The sequence below is a fragment of the Ruditapes philippinarum genome, unplaced genomic scaffold (genome assembly GCF_026571515.1).
Source record: "Ruditapes philippinarum isolate M1 unplaced genomic scaffold, ASM2657151v2 ctg1935_1_1_1_1, whole genome shotgun sequence".
In the NCBI taxonomy this organism is placed as follows: Eukaryota; Metazoa; Mollusca; class Bivalvia; order Venerida; family Veneridae; genus Ruditapes; species Ruditapes philippinarum.
The window spans coordinates 145355-167449 of NW_026855893.1; the positions used below are offsets into that span (position 1 = coordinate 145355).

A 22095-nucleotide genomic window follows, 5' to 3' on the forward strand; every position below is an offset into this window, starting at 1 on the left:
AACAAATGAATGAATACCACTAGACCTTTACATAATTACAAATATTCTTACTCTCTCACAATGGAGGTGTTGATGGGATTAAAATACCTGAAAAAAAGTATTAAATTTAAAAACACTTTTCATAGTAAACATAAAACATAAAATGCGCTTCATATCAAACTCATTTTTTTAATAATCTTCATTAAGAAATGATTAAAACTAAAATGATAACTTAAAAAAAGTTGGGAGAGAACTGTCTGCATATTTCAAATTTGGCAGAGAACCGTCAGGGGAGGAAACGGTTTTGGGGTAAGGAAGTGTTAAGGAAGAGCTGAAAACTTTTAGTTTTCTTAGACCCTTAATCGAGCTCATCACTCCGGACTATTAGAATAAGGTAACGCCATCTTTGGGGAAAATGTCGAAGCGGCATCGCATAGACGTCGGTGACTCGTACAGCAGGAGAAGGTAGTGGGTTAAATGCTGAACATATATGAATATTTCATTCCACCCTGTATGACAATATTGTGGCAACAAAACATGGCGACTATTTGAACTAAAGTGGCAGAAATTTCGGCCATTCGAAATATTTTTTCACCATCATGACATGAGCATGCCATGCTGTCCGAGAGAAAAAAATCTTGCATTTTATTGAAATACATTTAGATTGCCAGTCTCAACATAAATTTATAGGGCAATCCCCCGTGTCTATGATTTACGGATAGCTAGACCTGTTGTCAACTTGTCACTGTTTTTACATAAATTATTTGGTAGCAAGACACCTCACCCCCAGACACTTCACCCCTCAATTTTTGAAGACACTTCACCCCTTAAGACACTTCACCCCCCAAAATCAATAAGACACTTCACCCCTCATCCAATTTTTTTCTTTAAAGTAAATAAAACAAGTTGGTCAACAACAAAATGCTTATATATTATTACCTTTATTTTTACTAAGTTTAAAGCTGATTTAGGTTAATTGGTTGTAGTCCAACTAATTAGACTTGTCAAACAGACACCGAGATAATTTTGGACGGGCGCTGTCTTTTTCCAAGTCCAACCACGAACTGCATTTTTATGCACGGACGCTTCCCAATTAGAAGTTGTTGGGAGCGAAAACTAGAAAAGTTTCAAAGAAACGGTCTACATTACCTGAAAGAGAATCGTTTTTTATGCAAGGTTCCAAATTATCATACTTCAAAGTCGTATAGAAGTCTAAATATTCCACTTTAATTTTTTTAATTGTTGAAAATTATTGAAAGCGGCCATATTGGAAAACGGTGTCATGGTAAAATTGTAAACGCTGGTAAAATCCATGGTGTAACACAGGTATCGGCGGCAATCGATTGTATTCGCCAAGCTTTATTATACAATTTGTTTATGTTTTTTATATGAATTATTGCAGGAATAACTCTTTTATTCACACACAAATATTTCAGCATTAAAAAGAGAATGTGTAAAGGAAATTATGATAACCTCAGACTTCCCGAAAGTTGAAAAAAACTGTCAGACATTCGGTCTGACAAACCAAGAAAATCTGTCGGACCGAAACAAAATCTGTCGGACCAAATAAAATTGATCAAAATCAAAGAAAAACTTGTGTTTGTATTTCTAAGACACTTTTTGTCTTTTATTTTTTCGCCGTAAAAATCGGCACAGTCTGTACAGCGCATTTTCATCTCCTCCCTGTCATACACCAATGATTCATGGTTCTGCTTCCATTTTTCATTAAATTTTGTCTCAGGTCTATTCTTTTCATCCTTTATTGCTGTTCTGCGCACTCTTCTGACGTAGATTTTCGGTTTTTCCCAGGTTTGGCACCTTTAGCGACGCCATTTTGTATAAATGTGGCTTGGATAAAAGCCGGACAGTCGGACCGATCCGGAATAAAAAATTGTCGGACCTGATCAAAATTTATCGGACATGTCCGTCGGACCGACGTATTTCGGGAAGTCTGTAACCTTACTTAGAAATTAAATAGTTTATGATGTCCGATGTCAGATCATACTGCATTTAAGTCCGTTTAAATTGTCAAATTAGATATTATTAAGTTGGACTTTTTAACATCTGTGATCATTAGGTGAAATTTCTGAACTACCTTTTTATTTTATAACCCTGCCATGATTTCCCACATACAAAAATACAATGTAATTGTAGGTACATCTTAATGAATTATAATTATACTATACATGATGAAGCAAAAAAGAATTTCAATTTATATTACACTCCATATCAATTTCTAGTTTATTATCTTTAAAAGAAATTGAGGACGGTTGTGTATGGGAAGAAGTTCAAAACAACCAAAAATAACTTTAAAACTCTGAAAAAAAAATCTTAAAATTTCAAACTATAAAATGGAATTTCAGACAGTCCTCAGTAAAATACAATTTTCGCACAGATTTGACGGGGTTTATGATAAAAACACAGCAAGCGGAAATTTAGTGACCGTTATTTAGATGTTGAATAGCATAACAATGTAAGACAGATGGGAGAAATGTTGGAACGACTGTCGCAAAAGGCACCAAAACCTCTGATACCCATTAAAAATTCCATGTTATCTAGTTCCCGTTGAACGGCACCTCGAATGTGTCACATTGAAAGTTCCATGATTACCGCCGTATTATGTACACATCTGTGGATGTTGATTAAAAATTTCAACATTATTATGTTTAAGTGATCAATTCTGTTTAAACCGGTGAAAGGGAGCACTTGAACCTACCAGAGCCGTCTTTGGCACTCCTGTGTATTTATGTTTCTATTTTGCAGTTTCAGGCGTTTTTGGTGGTTTTTTTGGAGGGTGGATACATGAATGTGGATAAGTTTTTTCTGTTTCTTTACATTTCTTTGCTTGCTTGCCGAACCTTGTATTGGTAATCATTATCTGTTTGTTACGGTTCGGTATACATGTATACAATATGATAAACAAGATGAACAAGGAAAGGCGGCGTTTAATGAACGCAAACCCCACACGACCCAGGAACATGAACCATTGGCAAGGAGCCCAGGAGGATCCTAAATTAAAACGGGAAAGGGCGCAAGGGAGAGCACGGTCAGGCTTATCACTAAAATGTAACTGAGAAGGAAATCAAAAAAATAAATAAATGAATGATTAATAGGACCACTAAGTTAACGATCACAGGGAAGGGGATAAGAAATTCGGGGAGGGGGCGAAATAAAGAAATAAAACTAGGGGCAAAGGGAAGATACTTACCAAAGACGAAAAAACAACAAGGGACACAAACAAAAGTGTCACCAAAACAGTATGAAACAGGACCACTAAGTTAACGGGCACAGGAGAAGGGGATAGGAAATTCTGGGGAGGGGGCGAAATAAAGAAATAAAACTAGGGGCAAAGGGAAGAAACTTACCATAGACGAGAAAACAACAAGGGACACAAACAAAAGTGTCACCAAAACAGTATGAAACAACAAGACATACACCTTATACATTTATAAGTCTCTTAATCTGTTCATTTGAAAACTCTGATCTTCTCAATGACTTTTTTTTTAATATCCTCTACTTAAAATTTATTTCAATTAAAATATGTGACCCTTCCTTTATAGTTACACAGCATATGGCTGGATCACAATAAAGTTCCTTTTTAGTAAATTAATAAAGTACGTCAAGAAGACATTTAACTTTATCAATAGGTTTAATATGGTATTATATATCGGCAATCGGTGAAAAAGAGCTCTTGAAATATTATTTGTACAAATACTGAATAATTTGAAGTGTATTTCAAATAGTTTCCTTCAATATTTCTTTTACGTTCTTAATTGTCATATAACAGGGCACTCGTTTGGTCGTTTTTGGGGCCGAATATGGGTACCATTCCCCTCTCAAAATCATATGTATTTTTCCTCTATCACAGAAAAAAATCCCCTCCAAATTCTAAAATAATTCAACATAAAGTAATTTGTTTGATTTGTTAGTCTAAATTAAAAAAATATACTAGCTATTGATTTCAATGGTAGGAAAATTACAAACTATTGAAACCAATGGTAGGAAAATTAATAGTGTAATGAGTAAATATGATAAAAAATACACTAAATACATTATAACATAAAATTTCAAATTTTGCCTTAAAACGACGCAAAATTCCCCTTCCTGAGGGTATTGGTACCTGTCCCCAAAAGGTGTCTAGTGCCCTGTATAAATATGCATGTATAAATGAAGTCAGTATTTTATCCGAGAGTGACATTTGGCAGTCATTAGCAGTAAACAAGAAGGCAAACCACCAATTGATAAATGTTGAGTATATGTATTAAAATATTTAAAAAAATATTAAACAACAGTACTTGTACAGAGCCTATTTGCGACCATTGCATTTTAGGTTAAATACAATGATACTTTTCAATAGTATTTAATAATGCACACATTTATTAAAAAATAATGAATAGATTTATTTCCCCCGATATTTCGTTTAATTTAATCTTCATGCGTAACCCACACTTACCTGCTAGCAGTGCCAAAACACCATTTTTGGGGAAGGGGCCTCAGCCTTTTTCTTGGGGAAAATATGCGTGATTTTGGCATACTTTGGGAAAAGGGGTCTTAAATTTAACACAAACTTTTAACAAGTTCTTCAAAATAGAAAAGCAAAAAGCACTGGGAAATACAAATAAGGCAGTCAAAATCCTTAATTCAACACCATCATTTAATTTTGTTCTAAATTCTATGGGAAATTTCAAAAGACTGGGGAATTTTGAGGACCAAACTGGGGAAAAAAAGAGGCTAGTTTGGTTGGGGAAGTAGCCTATATTCGGCCCCTACAAAGAAGGGTTTTTTGGCCCTGGCTAGACACACTGGTAGCTACTACCAGCTTTCACGGAATCGATTTTTTTACGATGACGTCATAACATGTCGCCTAAGATAGAGTAGACAGTACAAATTTGAAATAAATCGCATGTATGCGTTCAGACAGGTTCAATCTACTATTTTTTCTAGGAGAAGTTAGTACTAAAATTTATATTCTATTGATCTTTAGAGGTAATTGAAGTTACTTTCAGGTTTAAGCAGTAAAAATCAGTCCAAACTATCGATAGTGTTACCGGTAGATTTTCCGTGCGTAAAAATGACTGTTAAAATTAGGCGTAACGGTTTGACAGTAAGAAAAAAAAAGTCTGTAAAATGGGTCAAACCGTTCACGCCAAATTAATTAGGCTAAATTGGTTGTATCACAGCACTTTCATCCATTAAGTGTTTATTGCATGTCACCTTGTTTATTCAATATGTTGATTAGTTGTTTATTCAACTGTTATCTCACAATTGATTAGATATTAAATTGAATTAAAATGGTATAATTGTATGAAAATTAGATTTATTCTTAATAAATAAATTTAATGAATAAATAAATAAAATGAATATAAATGAATATGAATGAATGAATCGGTTGCTTTATAAAATATAGTAAATATAAATTATTTATCATCATTATCAGACACAATTATCAAGATCATTCATAATGTCATTTATTAAACAAATAAATAGCACCAGTTATGTAAATTAAGCACAAGGTTAAAGCACAAACCATCACCAAATGAACGTAACTCAATGATTATTATATGGTAAGGATCAAACTGAAAACAAACTAAGTAACAAAACTTCAAGAATTCAATCAACTCAAAATTTATTAGACAATGGGTTAAAACAATAAACATACAGGGCTCCAGATAATTTTTTAGGACATTGAGTATTTACTCATTGATTTTTTTGTGAATGAGTAAAACTTGAAATCTGAAATTTGGCAGGAGTATTTTTACTCCTTAAAATGTTTGTAAAAGAGTAAAACATTTAATATGCTTCCATGTTTATTGTATTATTATACTTGTAATAAAAGATATGTCAAAGTCATTTCTTATAATCTTGCATTTCCAAACAGCATACGTTTTATCTGAACCTGTGGAGTGTTTTTGTTGCTCATACGTGGCAGCGCTAACTACTTCATTAATTATAACCTTCACAATTGCAAAGCATTCATAGTTACGAAGTTGATTCCACCACCATACTATACATACGATAACAACCGATGATGGTTGGAACTACAGGAAGTTACCGGTAGACGCTTGCAAAGCGTTCAGACGAAATAATCGCCAAGTTTACTTTCGGTTACGTTTACGCGAAAGAAATGTTGCTCAATGCGTAACCTGAATTTTGTGTGCGTTTTCATACGCTTAAATTTTGTTTTGAATGCGTAAACGTGTTATTTCCATGCGTAATTTACGCGTATACGCATCTTATCTGGAGCCCTGAACATACTCGATCACTATTGAATGTATTTAACATAGTCTACATAAATAATTGTTAAATACAAAATAAAAAAAAATGAGGGGTGAAGTGCCTCAATCAATTTTCTTAAAATGAGGGGTGAAGTGTCTGCAAAAAAGGGCCTAGGGTGAAGTGTCTGGGGGGTGAAGTGTCTGTAAGCCAATTATTTCTGAAAAAACAAACAAAAAAACCCCACGAAAACAACAACAAAAACACACACACAGGAAGTTGCCCCAGGTTGACCCAAAGCCTGTATGGACAAGTGGAAATTTACATGAAAATACTATAATATGAAAAAGGCAAAGCATCAAAGCGAGCTTGATTTTCTTTTTGTATAATAGTTGTTCATTTTTATTTTACATTTTTCGTTTTAAAATTGTCATTCGGTATTTTATACACTGCTTCCGTTTATTCTGGTTCCTCCTTTCTGTTATGGTTCCCATATAAGTGTGCAGGACACCAGTTTATGCTTCCGTTTTCAATCAGAGTACATCGGCTTTTATCGTTCTCTTGTAAAGCGGAAAGTTGCGATGTGTCAATATGGTACTTCGGACAAAAGTTTTTAAAACCATCACCTAGCAGGTACTGGCGTTGCCGAAAAGCTCACTATAAATATCATGCAGTCAAGATAACAAATGCGATTGTGTTTTGGCTTCACTTAAAAACTGACAAGTTAGTCAAAATCGGATTTGTTAACCAAGTAAATTATGTTATTATTATAGAGATGATGACCGAGACAAGAAGAGGGAAAGATCACGGTCACCACACCGCACTGATTCCAAAGATGAAAAACATAAATCAATATTTGAACAGTTCAACATTCCCAAACCACAACTACAGATCAATCCATTCACAGGTATGTTATATGCATTAAAGTCCAGAATGATTATAACTGACCTTGTGTTACAAACAAGCACTGGGATTGATCAAGCATGCATACAAGTTGCTCTAGTTTATTTGTTAATAGATCTCTGTAAATTTCAATTAAGTCTGCATATAAAGCAAGTTTTATTTAAGATTTATAACTTAAGGTAAAACAGTATTTCTCAAAGTGCATGGAGCAACTCATCCTGTAGTATTTTATTTGAGAGCGATTGTTTATTTCAGGGTTACCACACACACCACGTTACTTACAGCTTCTTGCTAAAAGGAAGACATTGCCGGTATGGGAGTACAAAGAAAAGTTTGTAGAGGTGCTAAATAAACATCAGACGCTAGTACTTGTCGGAGAGACAGGGTCTGGAAAAACTACACAGGTAAATCTTACTCCTGATTTGACTTTTCAAGCTTTGCTGTTGCCAAGTTAACACAGGCATTTCTTATTAAAGTTAAAGTTGCAAGATAATTTTGGAAGAAAAAACTGGGTTACACATGTATGCGAACTTTTATGCAAATACGGATATGGTTATGTTTGGATAAGTCAAGATATGGGAGATTTTTGTGCCCCCACGTTAGTGGCGGGCATTTAGATTTACCCTTGTCCGTCTGTCTGTCCGTCCGTCCTTCCGTCCGTCCGTCCGTTCACTTTTGTGTCGCACGTAACTCAAAAAGTATTTGACCTAGAGTCATGAAACTTTACAGGAATGTTGATCAGCATGTGAAGTTGTGCACCTGGGTATTTTCGTCTGGATATTTTTAGTATTTTCAGAGTTATTGCCCTTGACTTAGTAAAATTTTGCAATTTTCAACTTGTGTCGCATGTAACTCAAAAAGTATTTGACCTAGAGTCATGAAACTTAACCGGAATGTTGATCAGCATATGTAGTTGTGCACCTGGGTATTTTTGTGTGGATATTTTTAGTATTTTCAGAGTTATTACCTTGACTTAGTAAAATTTTGCAATTTTCAACTTGTGTCGCATGTAACTCAAAAAAAGTATTTGACCTAGAGTCATGAAACTTTACAGGAATGTTGATCAGCATGTGTAGTTGTGCACCTGGGTATTTTTGTGTGGATATTATTAGTATTTTCAGAGTTATTGCCCTTGACTTAGTAAAATTTTGCAATTTTCAACTTGTGTGGCACGTAACTCAAAAAGTATTTGACTTAGAGTCATGAAACTTTACAGGAATGTTGATCAGCATGTGTAGTTGTGCACCTGGGTATTTTCGTCTGGATGTTTTTTGTATTTTTTGAGTTATTGCCCTTTACTTAGTAAAAATTTTGCAATTTTCAACATGTGTCGCACGTAACTCAAAAAGTATTTGACCTAGAGTCATGAAAACTTTATAGGAATGTTGATCAGCATGTGCAGTTGTGCACCAGGTATTTTCGTCTGGGTTTATTTAGTATTTTTAGAGCTATTGCCCTTGACTTAGAAAATTTTTGCAATTTTCAACTTGTGTCGCAAGTTACTCAAAAAGGATTTGACATATTCATTAAACCTTACGGGCAGATTGCTCAGCATATTTAGATTTGCACCTGGGGTTTCGCTTGTGGATTTATCCAGTATTTGTAGAGTTATTTCCCTTGACTTAGTAAAAAGATTGACAGAACAGTGGCGCGGTGGGGGCACCCGTGTCCTATGGACACATTTCTAGTTAAATGTTTATATCTTCTTTTAAACAACGTATTGCCAACTGTTTAGAACAAAGTTGGTCTGACGACATCTATTTTTTATTAATGTTTCTTTTAAATAGGAAATGCAAAATTTCCTTTTAGGAAATATTTGGTTTTTCGATGTTCAAAATTTTATAGGTTAAAAGAAATTGGGCGCCATTATGGTATTGAGAGATCAGATAGAATATGTCCATACTGTTTTATTAATAGTAACTGTTTAGTTTATTGAAAATGAATACCATGCCTTTTTTATTTGTCCCATGTGTGATAGTATCAGACAACAATATCTGTTTAATTGGTATAAGGGAAGACTAGAACCAGTAAATTTCTCATACTTAATCAGAACCTAACATCATCCTACATTAAATAGTTTAGCAAATGAAAACTGAACGTCATCCTACATTAAAAAGTACATTTTGCATGGTTACAGCAAACTTTGTCTTGATACAGCATGAGAAGTTTCACTGCAAATGGCAAAACCATGATGCTATTGATTATGCTTTGAAATGGGCATAAGATTCTCCTCATGCTCATGATTCTTCGCATGCAAAGTCTAAACAGTTATTTAATTAAGCGATAAAATCTCTGCTTGGGATATACTATTTCTTAGTTTCTTTGCAACTGAATAGATTTTTTACAGTGGATTAAAAATTTTGTTTTTCAGATTCCCCAATGGTGTCTAGATTGGGTGCGGTTACGATATAACAAGAAGGGCGTGGCATGCACACAACCCCGTAGGGTAGCTGCAATGTCTGTTGCACAGCGTGTATCCGAGGAAATGGACGTCGGTCTCGGACAGGAAGTTGGTTACAGCATCAGATTTGAAGACTGCACATCATCAAAAACCATTCTCAAGTAAAACTATGTTTTGTTAGAAAAGAAAAAAATGTTTGAAATTCAGCAATTTTCACTAGCATTTTAAAGATATACTATGCTCATCTTTGAGTAAAATATTTTCTTTGCAGAAATTTTTTGAAGTCTAGCAAATTCTTACTGAATAAAAGAACATACACACTATGTATGGGAAGCTACGTTTCTTATTACGGGTCAAGAAAAGCTGGTCCTCTCTTAAAGCAAAACATATCTACTTTGTGTGAAGTCAAAACATGTTTGTTTTATATAATATTTACAAAAAGACAGTGTAGCAGTTTGTAATATTTTCAAATATCAAATTTTAGCATAGTGTATCTTCAAGGGAAGTCTTCAAATAAGATAATCATAAAAAATCTCTTTGACTTCATTGAAAAAGTTTTCAGTTACTGCACCTGTTTCATTGAAATATTTTACATAAAAATTATGTTGATAAAAGATGTTAGTTATCAAGAATGTAAAACTTTTGTGTTGTACAGATACATGACTGACGGTATGTTGCTAAGAGAAGCTATGTCTGATCCACTTCTTGAGAACTACGGTGTTGTCATAATTGATGAGGCTCACGAACGTTCACTGGCTACAGATATTCTGATGGGTCTATTGAAGGAAGTGGCGAAACAGAGACACGATCTCAAAATTATCATTATGAGTGCTACATTGGACGCTGGTAAATTTCAGGTAATGCTTTTCAGTGTAGGCATGATTCTTTCTCCTTCAAAAATTAAATTGAATGTCTATATGATATTTTCTTTATTGACTAGGGCAGTGTCTATTCTAGGACGGGGGGGGGGGGAATGGGGGGATTCATCCCTATTTTTGAAGAATTCCCCCCTATTTTTCCAGAGGCAGGGGGAAAATTTTACAGAGGAAGGGAAAAAAATCTACAAATGTAATAAATTCTGACTTTTCGAAAAAAAATCCCCCGTTTTTCAAATCCTAGAATAGACACTGCTAGGGTGAATTGTTTCTTTTGAACATTTACCAGCTTTTATATGCTTGTTTAAAAAATTCACAGTAAGAACATTACACCATATTATTAAACAATTGTTGGAACATCGCATTATATAGATACAGTTAAACCTTTGTTAAAGAACACCTTTGAAAGACGGGTCATGCTGTAAATAAAGGTTAATGTTTTACTTTCAGAATTATTTTGACAATGCACCATTGATGAGTGTACCTGGAAGAACGCATCCTGTGGAGATTTTCTACACGCCGGAGCCCGAGAGAGATTATTTAGAGGCGGCCATTAGAACAGTGCTACAGATACACATGTGTGAAGAAATTGAGGGAGATATTCTTCTCTTTCTTACAGGACAAGAGGTAAGCTTCTTTAAAATTCTCCCGCCTGGGTGTAAACAATTCCTTTCTTGTGCCGACTTGTCATTTCTTGAAGGATATTTACCAAACTTTCACAGTGAATATGACAAACATATGTTGTTTAAAGTGATTTGATGATTTAAGCAGAATAATGGTCTTCCTTTTTCTTTATTTCCATGATTAATATGAAAAATTAGAGGAAAACATGGTTTTGTTAGATACGTTAATTTTTATACGCCCGTTGTCCAATTTTGTCCGGAGCATATCTCCTACATGTATGAAGGGATTTTAATGAAACTTCATAGAAATATTCACCACTATGAGGAGCAGTGTCGCGCACATGAACCAGGTCTCTAGGTCAAAGGTCAAGGTCACTCTTAGAGCTCATTGAAAAATGCTTGTCCGGAGCAAAACTTCCACATGTATAGAGGGATTTCAATATTACTTGGCACAAATGTTCACCATTGTGAGGCGGAGTGTCGCGCGCAAGATTCAGGTCCTTGCGGCCAAGGTCAAGGTCACACATAGAGGTCAAAGTTCAGATAAAAATATGAAGATGGTGTTTCATGGACCAATTTAGTCATCATTATTGAGGGATTGTAACACAAATGGTCATTATCAAGACTATGGCTGTGATACATATATTTAGGTCAATATATACAAGGTCAAGGTCACTAAGATGATGAAATTTCCAGATTTTGTCCAGAGCATATCTCCTACACGCATGGAGGGATTTAAATGAAATTTCATAGAAATGTTCACCATTATGAGAAGCCATGTCACGCACAAGAATTAGGTCTCTAGGTCAAAGGTCAAGATCATTTATTGAGGGATTGTAACACAAATGGTTATTATCATGACTACGGCTGTGACACATGTACTTTAGGTCATTATATGCAAGGTCAAGGTCACTAAAGATGGTGAAATATCCAGATTTTGTCTGGAGCATATCTCCTACATGTATGGAAGAATTTTTATAATACTTTATGGAAATGTTCACCACCATGATATGTATTGCTCCATGCATGATCCAGGTTCTCCAGGTCAAAGGTCAAGGTCACACTTAGAGCTCATTGAAAAACGCTTGTCCGGAGCAAAACTTCTACATTCATAGGGGGATTTTCAATATAACTTGGCACAAATGTTCACCATTGTGAGGCTGAGTGTCGCACGCAAAATTCAGATCCCTGCGACCAAAGTCAGGTTACACATAGAGGTCAAAGTTCAGATAAAAATATGAAGATGTGTATAGGGACCATTTAGTCATTATTTATTGATGGATTGTGAAGCACATATGGTAACTATCATGACTACAGGTGTGACACATTTAATTTAGGTTAATATTTGCAAGGTCAAGGTCACTGGAGATAATTAAATATCCAGATGTTGTCCGGAGCATATTTTCTACATGCATGGAGGAATTTTAATGTGAATTTATAGAATTGTTCACCACCATGAGACATATTGCCCTGCACATGAACCAAGTCTCTAGGTCAAAGGTGAAGGTCACAGTTTAGAGCTCATAGAAAAACGCTTGTCTGGAGCAAAACTTCTACATGCATAGAGGATTTCAATATAATTTGGCAACAAATGTTCATCATTGTGAGGCTGAGTGCCGTGCATAAAATTCAGGTCCCTGCGACCAAGGTCAAGGTCACACATCCTGTGCAATATCTTCCCTACTGATTTGTTTTGAAAGGTTCATTTAACAACACAGTGCCAAGAATAAAAACTTGCTTGCTAGATAACACTTATCCATAATGCCCCCATCTCCATCTAAAGCTTTCGTAAATGGGCGTATTTTGTGACTATGGCACCCTTGTTTAAATCTTGTACAACCTATCAAGAAAATTCATCAACAAGTGGTAGGATATTGTGAAAAAAATACTGAGGAGTACATCATTCAAAAAGGCATATTTTCCTGTAAATAATAGTACAAAACTAGTACCTTAATCAATCTATAAGATAATTTATGAAGTATTACAATAATCATCTATAGTTTACAAAATTAGGGTAAGAATAAAGACAAATATTTCATTTGATTTGTGCAGGAGATTGATGAAGCTTGTAAGAGAATACAACGTGAAGTAGACAATCTGGGACCAGATGTAGGAGACATGAAATGTATCCCCTTATACTCCACCTTACCACCAAATCTACAGCAAAGAATCTTCGAACCTCCACCGCCAAACAAACCAAATGGAGCCATTGGTAGGAAAGTTGTTGTCTCCACTAACATTGCTGAGACCTCGCTGACCATTGATGGAGTAGTGTTTGTGATTGATCCGGGATTTGCAAAACAAAAGGTAAGGCATTATTGTAGAAGGGTTGTAACTCATATTAAAAAAAAAAAGATGGAGTTACAACCCTTTCTTACCAAGCTGTCAATATATACAATATTTATAGTTTTGTCCTTGAAATATTGAGTTTTCCTAGTGAAGATTTTCATTGTTGTTTTTTTTGTCGCATCTGCCCAAGTGATTTGATCCAGTTATGATAGATGTTTTAAGGCTGTCTTTGGTTGCCAGTGTGACATTTTTATCACATTAGGAATTTCTGATTGCCAATATTGAAAATAGACTTGAGTAGAAGTGATGTGATTTTAATGTTGCATTGCTATGGACATATTTCTGACATTGATTGTTGTTAAAGTAAGTAGAGCATTATTTCTAGCATATCGGACAGGGTTCTGTGCTGAGGCAATATTTGTTTGGGTCGTCATACCAAACAAATAATGGTAGCGAAATTTCAGACTAATGCTGTTAATTGCAAATGCCGAAAGTAGTCCGCTTTTTTGAAGCGGTTACTTCCCTTTATATGTAACACTAAGGCCGAAAAATTCAAGGGAGATCACTGCGTAAATATGGTCAATTTTCAAGCAAAATAATTCCCGAATGGTCGAAGATTCTAATATTGTTTTATTCTTTATAGATATACATGCTTATAGTAAGCGTCATGATTATATACACAAGTGTTAATCAACAGTTAGCATCGTTACAAACCCTAATTTATAATAATATGGTTTTCTTCAGGCCGTTAACATATAAATTCACCGTGGCCGAGGGGTTTGCGCGCTCGCTTAGGAAGCGAGAGGTCTGGAGTTCAAATCCCAGTTAAGGCAACTCATTTTTTTTCAATTGTTTAAGTCAAATAAACATTGGATTGAATATCAGTGTTGCAATAAGTCTTATAGCCAATCTACTACAATTAAAACGCTGGAAAGCATTGGTGACACTATACAAAACAAATTGTTTTATAATCTCACAACCTTCACCTTTCTGACATTCTGAGACCCAAACAAATTCAGGGCCTTCTGTGCTTTGATTTTATTTGATAGTAAGCTTTTACCTAAAAAAAAATAATAAAAAAAATATCTAAGTACCTTAGGAACATGAAAATTTGATCATTTTTCATAATGAAATAAATTTTAGCATTTATGATGTGATACCACAATATTTAATAGGAATATGTTAAGAACTAGATAAAAACATTATTATTCAGTCACAGATCTTCTTGTAAGGCAATCTTTGGTTACCAGTATGATTTTGTTCATTGACTGGAATTTCAGATTGCCAATATTGAAAATAGACTTCAGTAGAAGTGATGTGATAACAATGTTGCATTGCTATGGACATATTTCTGACATTTGTTCATTAACTTAAGTTGCATGTATTTGACAATATATTTTTATTTTATTGTAAGCTGTTTGAAAAATGATTTAAAATGCTTTGGATATTGCTTTCATCAAATAATTGATAAATATATTGAATTTTAAGCTTTTGCTATTTGAGGCCATAGTTACTAATTACTATGAATATAAATGTTAAAGACTAGATCATAACATCCCCCGTCATTTTAAATTTTTGAAGGCAGTCTTTTGGTTACCAGTATGATTTATTTCATTTCCTGGAATTTCAGATTGCCAATATTGAAAATAGACTTCAGTAGAAGTGATGTAATTTTAATGTTGCATTGCTATGGACATATTTCTGACATTTGTTCATTAACTAAATGAAAAATAAGGTTATTGATTAGTTTGCAAACTGTTTGAACAACTTTTCAAGGACAATTATTTACATAGTTGAAAATATTTGGTCATTTAATCAATTTTGAGTTAAGTGATGTGATTTTAGCGTTGCATTGCTATGGACATATTTCTGACATTTGTTCATTCTCAAATGACAAGATGAAAATAAAGTTATTAATAAGGTTGCAAATTAATTAGGTTTGAACAACTTTTTAAGGACCATAATTTACATAATAGAAAATATTTGGTCATTTAATCAATTTTGAGTTCTTGCTTTTCCATGCCACTTGCAGTCATCGAATTTAGCACTGGCTGGGTGGCCCATAGCCAGTGAAAATTTTAAGAAAATTTAGTAAAATGTATAGTAGAATAAATTCAAATCTGGAATTACAGCTAGTAATTTCAAAATCTTAAATTCATTTACTGCACTTGTATTTTATAGTTTAAAGGATGAAAAATAGATTGAAATATCTTTAGTTATTTTAAAGGCAATCTTTGGTTACCAGTATGATTTATTTCATTGGCTGGAATTTCAGATTGCCAATATTAAAAATAGACTTCAGTAGAAGTGATGTGATTTTAGTGTTGCATTGCTATGGACATATTTCTGACATTTGTTATTTCTGACATTAAAAATCTTACTCATACAAAGATTGTGTGATATGAGTGAAGTGGTAGTGTAATATTCCCCTTAATTCAGCACTTTTTCCCTTATTTAATTGGGTTAATCCTTTCCCAATCATACATACATACATTTTTTTCCAAATGTTTACTGGAAAAAATCTCAATTTTATAAGCTTAAGATATCATATTTGCCAAGTAATCAATCCCCACAAAAAAACTTAATTTAGATTTATACTGGGCCAATGGAACATGTTCACATAGTAATGATAAGATAATCAAGCAGTTAGAACTTAATCATTTTTTTTAAGAAAATCCAAATGATACATTTCTATTGTTTTTATCAATATTTAAAAACACTATTGGAAAAATATGACCCTTGGAGACCTATCCACTTTTAGACTAGATGAAAACGTCTTTAGTCATATTAGGTTTTTGAAGGCAATCTTTGGTTACCAGTATGATTTATATCATTGGCTGGAATTTCAGGTTGCCTATATTAAAAATAGACTTCAGTAGAAGTGATGTGAACCATAATTGTTGCATTGCTATGGACATATTTCTGACATTGTTTACTTTTCAGAAGGTAAACTAGTAAAGTTTGATGTGAAATCGTACTCAAAAGGTCTGAAAAAATGACAAACAGCTTGATAATAATATTTTATTGTATGGTGCCAATTCCGGGTTGTTTTTTTTTTAGCTCACCTGAGCACAAAGTGCTCAAGGTTATCTTTTGTGATAAAAAAAAATTGCCTGTTGTCAGTCAGTGCGTCTATGTTATGATTTCAGTTTAAGGGTATTGCATTATATCAGTCTTTCATTCATTGCTAACAATACTAATTTAGAGCCTCAATTATCAGATTAGAGATATAAGGGCCATCATGGCCATCTTGCTTTCATGATTCAGGAAAATTCATTCAGATTTATATCTATTTTTAGGTGTACAACCCTAGAATTCGAGTTGAGTCATTATTGGTGACTGCCATTAGTAAGGCGAGTGCACAGCAGAGGGCAGGTCGAGCCGGGAGAACAAAACCAGGAAAATGTTTTAGACTTTATACAGAAAAAGCGTTTAAGCAAGAGATGCAAGAAAACACATATCCCGAAATATTGAGATCAAATCTTGGTTCTGTTGTATTACAGTTGAAGAAATTAGGAATTGACGATCTTGTGCATTTTGATTTCATGGATCCCCCAGGTTAGCTATACTTCTTATATGATATAGAGATTTATACAGCTTTATTCTAAAATTAAAGTACATAATGACCTTAGCTGCGCATGTTTTTATTGAATATCATGTTTATTTTTTACAGCTCCGGAAACCCTGATGAGAGCTCTGGAGTTGCTGAACTATTTGGCAGCACTCGATGACAATGGTGACTTGACGGAATTGGGGTCTATGATGGCCGAGTTCCCTCTTGATCCACAGCAGGCTAAGATGGTCATAGCTAGTACAGACTTTAACTGCTCGAACGAGATCCTCTCTATAACTGCTATGTTATCAGGTATAATCTCATTTTATGTGTGTCTGGATCATATTTTTATCCGTGTGATATTCTGAAATATACTCGTAATGGTTACACTGATACAATTGGTGATAAAATAATCATTTATTATTGCTTCATTGTGAAATTTCAAGTTGATTATGAACTTGAATTATTTTGGTTAAAAAACTTGCGAAAAGATAGTTCAGACAGTGACTGGTGGGCTTTAAGTTATTTTCGTGAACAATTTTAGATGTTAAGTTAGTTGATGATTTTTACAAGTGATTTAGGATAGGTTAGGGCACCACCAAGTTCACTGTCTGATAGATTAGCTCTTTTTAGTTTTCATATACATTTGAGATCTAATGGAGAGGGGAATGGGTCCATTTGGGCCCCGACCCAACACTTCTTAGTCCCGCAGTGTTTTGTGCGTCCTACGGAGCTACGGAAGGCAGCTGATGAATGCAAGATGAGATTTGCCCACATAGACGGTGATCATCTGACACTGCTTAACGTTTACCACGCCTTCAAACAGAGTAAGTTAAAGTATCTATTAATATAATTTCCAATTTTAGCATGTTGTACTAAATTGTGATGAAATAAACATACAAGTTTATAGCTTCAAGGTGTAGAACTCAAAAATGATGTGAATTACAGTAATTTATCATTAATTAAAATAACTGTTTAGCCAAAAAACTTAATTATGTCTCCCCCACCTCGGGGGGAGACATATTGTTTTTGCCCTGTCCGTCCGTCAGTCCGTCCGTCAGTCCGTCCGTCCGTCAGTCCGTCCGTCCATTCTTCGTTTCCGGACGATAACTAGAGTTCCTTTTGACCTACAGCTCTCAAACTTCATAGGATGATTGGTCTTATAGAGCTGATGATCCCTATTGTTTTTGGGGTCAGTAGGTCAAAGGTCAAGGTCACACTGACCGTTGGTCAATTTCTCGTTTCCGGATGATAACTAGAGTTCCTTTTGACCTACAGCTCTCAAACTTCATAGGATGATTGGTCTTATAGAGCTGATGATCCCTATTGTTTTTGGGGTCAGTAGGTCAAAGGTCAAGGTCACACTGACCGTTGGTCAATTTCTCGTTTCCGGATGATAACTAGAGTTCCTTTAGACCTACAGACCTCAAACTTCATAGGATGATTGGTCTTATTGAGCAGATGATCCCTATTGTTTTTGGGGTCAGTAGTTCAAAGGTCAAGGTCACAGTGACCGTTGGTCAATTTCTCGTTTCCGGATGATAACTAGAGTTCCTTTTGACCTACAGCCCTCAAAACTTCATAGGATGATTGGTCTTATAGAGCAGATGATCCCTATTGTTTTTGGGTCAGTACGTCAAAGGTCAAGGTCACAGTGACCGTTGGTCAATTTCCTCATTTCCGGATGATAACTAGAGTTCCTTTTGACCTACAACCCTCAAACTTCATAGGATGATTGGTCTTATTAATCAAATGATCCCTATTGTTTTAATGGTCAGTAGGTCAAAGGTCAAGGTCACAGCGACCGTTGGTTAATTTCTCCTTTCCGGATGATAACTAGAGTTCCTTTAGACCTACAACCCTCAAACTTCATAGGATGATTGGTCTTATTGAGCAGATGATCCCTCTTGTTTATGGGTCAGTAGGTCAAAGGTTAAGGTCACAGTGACCATTGGTCATTTTCTCATTTCCGGATGATAACTAGAGTTCTTATCAGTGAGGACATTTAACTATTATTGATATATCAGTGATATATCAGTTGTCTGGTTTTATATACTCTGTTCTTTTATCTCCATTTCCATTCCTGTTTCCATTCTCAGTTATTCTCAGCAGTGGGGGAGACATGCGCTTTTTTACAAAAGCATCCTCTAGTTTTTTTATTCCTTCTGAGGCATGTTTATATAGGGTAAACCTTTTAGAAATGTGTTTAACATGTAAAAGTGATTAGTACAAGATTTTTGCACATGATATAGACAGTACCTTGTGCTGTATGTCATATTTACTTGCTACAATTCTTTAATTTGAAAAGACTATCGGGGTAACTGGCATTAGGTTGGTGGTTCTATTCCTTTGCTCGCTGTGCCTGAAATCTAGTCTGAAATACTGTATACAACTGTGAAGTGTTTTTTTCCAGTGATTCACGGTTTCTGAATAACCCAAGTGAAAATTTGTTGTCTGTATGAAGAGGCGCCCAATGTCTGCTTAAGTAAATCGGGAAAGAACCAAATTTATGACATTTATGATATTGTGATGTAATACCATAACCTTCTATTCCCGCAACCCATCTCTTATTTAACATTTAGATTTGGTTGTACACGATGTCACTGCAATTTTGTATATCTATTTACAGACCAAGAAGATCCGCAGTGGTGTTATGACAACTTTATAAACTTCCGATCATTGAAGAGTGCGGACAATGTACGTCAACAGTTGGCGAGGATCATGGACCGGTTCAACTTGAAGAGAAGCAGTACAGAGTTCACCAGTCGCGATTACTACCTGAATATACGTAAAGCTCTGGTGTCCGGTTTCTTTATGCAGGTGAATATTTACAAAAAATTATAATTATGAAGTCTAGTTTATCAAAATTGCAAAAATTGTTAGCGTAAGTGATGTTTTATGTTTTCTGGATATGTATTAAAAGTTATATGTTTGTTCGATCTTTCACTTGCTTAACCCTTTCGCTGCCAGAGGGTTATTTATTTATTGATCATCTATTTGCCAGAAGGTTTTCTAAGAAATTACTATATTATTAATTAATATAATTATGCCCCCATTTCGAAGAAAAGGGGGTATATTGCTTTGCACTTGTCGGTCCGTCGGTCCGTAGACCAAATGGTTTCCGAGTGATAACTAAAGAACCCTTAGGCCTTGGAACTTCAAACTTGGTATGGTGATTGGTCATGACAAGTAGATGACCCCTAATGATTTTGGGGTCAAGGGGTCAAAGGTCAAGGTCACATTGACCTTGTAAGCAAGAACGGTTTCCGATCAATAACTAAAGAACCTTAAGGCCTAGGAACTTCAAACTTGGTATGGTGATTGGTCATGATCAGTAGATGACCCCTATTGTTTTTGGTGTCAAGGGGTCAAAGGTCAAGGTCACATTGACCTTGTAAGCAAAAACGGTTTCCGATCAATAAGTAAAGAACCTTAAGGCCTAGGAACTTCAAACTTGGTATGGTGATTGGTCATGATCAGTAGATGACCCGGGTCAAAGGTCAAGGTCACATTGACCTCTTGGGTAAAAACGGTTTCCGATCAATAACAAAAGAACCCTTAGGCCTAGGAACTTCAAACTTGGTATGGTGATTGGTTATGACCAGCAGATGACCCCTATTGATTTTGGGGTTAAGGGGTCAAAGGTCAAGGTCACATTGACCTTGTAGGTTAAAACGGTTTCCGATCAATAACGAAAGAACCCTTAGGCCTAGGGACTTCAAACTTGATATGGTGATTGGTCATGATCAGTAGATGACCCTTATTGATTTTGGGGTCAAGGGGTCAAAGGTCAAGGTCACATTGACCTCTTAGGTAAAAACAGTTTCCGATCAATAACTAAAGAACCCTTAGGCCTAGGAACTTCAAACTTGGTATGGTGATTGGTCATGATCAGTAGATGACCCCTATTGATTTTGGGGTCAAGTGGTCAGAGGTCAAGGTCACATTGACCTCTTAGATAAAAACAGTTTCCGATCAATAACTAAAGAACCCTTAGGCCTAGGAACTTCAAACTTGGTATGGTGATTGGTCATGACCAGCAGATGACCCCTATTGATTTTGGGTTTAAGGGGTCAAAGGGCAAGGTCACATTGACCTTGTAGGTAAAAATGCTTTCCGATCAATAACTAAAGAACCCTTAGGCCTAGGAACTTCAAACTTGGTATGGTGATTGGTCATGACCAGCAGATGACCTATTGTTTTGTGGGTCAAGGGGTCAAAGGTCATGTAACATTGACCTTGTAGGTAAAAAGGTTTCCGATCAATTAACTAAAAACGCTGAGGCCTAGGAACTTCAAACTTTGTATGATGATTGGTGGTGACCAGCAGATGACCCCTATTGAGTTTTTGGTCAAGGGTCATAGGTCAAGGTCACATTGACCTTGTAAGTAAAACGGTTTCTGATCAATAACTTAAGAACGCTTAGGCCTAGGAACTTCAAACTTGGTATGGTGATTTTTCATGACCAGCAGATGATCCCTATTGATTTTGGGGTCAAAGGTCAAGGTCACATTGACCTTGTATGTTAAAACGGTTTCGGATCAATAATAAAAGAACCCTTAGGCCTAGGAACTTCAAACTTGGCATGGTGATTAGTCATGACCAGCAAATGACCCCTATTGATTTGGGGGGTCAAGGGGTCAAAGGTCAAGGTCACATTGACCTTGTAGGTAAAAACGGTTTCTGATCAATTAACTTAAAACGCTTAGGCCTATGAACTTCAAACTTTGTATGATGATTGGTCTTGACCAGCAGATGACCCCTATTGAGTTTTTTGGTCAAGGGGTCAAAGGTCAAGGTCATGACCAGTAGATACTTGATAACCCTTAGTAATTGTTTGATCACTGGGTCAGAAGTCATGCATAATTACCTTATCACATGAATAATTGGCTGCTGATAGGGGGCATACATGTTTTACAAACATATCTTGTTATTATTATTTGTTATTAGTATTATAATAATTTTGTTAGTATTATAATAATGTTCCAAATCTGCTAGTATATAATAATTATTGTCGATGGTATAATTATCTATATATTTACTATTATTATAAATATTATTATTGTAATAATTATTATTATTATTATAGAAACGGCAAAAGCCGTCCATATGGCAAATACGCAGAAAATAATAGGGACGGCATATGCCGTCCCTATGGCAGTGAAAGGGTTAAGTACATATATATTCAAAATTTAGGTGGGAAAAAAAATTTGTGAAGGGTAGATGTATGTAGTATGTACAAGGCTTGAACTAGAGGCT

The 22095-nt window shown here is 35.2% G+C and overlaps 1 protein-coding gene across 2 annotated transcripts; it reads left to right on the forward strand.

Annotated features, from left to right (window-relative positions):
* The first annotated feature begins 321 nt into the window (after nucleotides 1–321).
* LOC132744733 (putative pre-mRNA-splicing factor ATP-dependent RNA helicase PRP1) lies at nucleotides 322–19718 on the forward strand. Of its 2 annotated transcripts, none has more exons than XR_009627744.1 (11): nucleotides 322–444; nucleotides 6966–7099; nucleotides 7351–7499; nucleotides 9467–9657; nucleotides 10152–10353; nucleotides 10822–10998; nucleotides 13047–13301; nucleotides 16583–16841; nucleotides 16957–17148; nucleotides 17470–17663; nucleotides 19466–19491. XR_009627744.1 is itself a non-coding variant. In XM_060733512.1 (11 exons), exons 1-11 carry the CDS (start codon nucleotides 395–397, stop codon nucleotides 19678–19680), a joined length of 1947 nt encoding a protein of 648 aa, XP_060589495.1. In that variant the 5' UTR covers nucleotides 322–394; the 3' UTR covers nucleotides 19681–19718. The 2 variants fall into 2 exon arrangements, 1 of the variants encoding a protein (XP_060589495.1); XM_060733512.1 differs by having other exon boundaries at nucleotides 17541–17663; nucleotides 19466–19718.
* The last annotated feature ends 2377 nt before the right edge of the window (nucleotides 19719–22095 follow it).

Bases quoted from the DNA above. Each gene is read 5' to 3' on its own strand.
- LOC132744733 (XM_060733512.1), top strand. From the start codon at position 395: ATGTCGAAGCGGCATCGCATAGACGTCGGTGACTCGTACAGCAGGAGA. The intron at 13,302-16,582 runs GTAAGGCATTAT...ATCTATTTTTAG, and splicing joins CGGGATTTGCAAAACAAAAG to GTGTACAACCCTAGAATTCG. The intron at 17,149-17,540 runs GTATAATCTCAT...AACACTTCTTAG, and splicing joins TATAACTGCTATGTTATCAG to TCCCGCAGTGTTTTGTGCGT.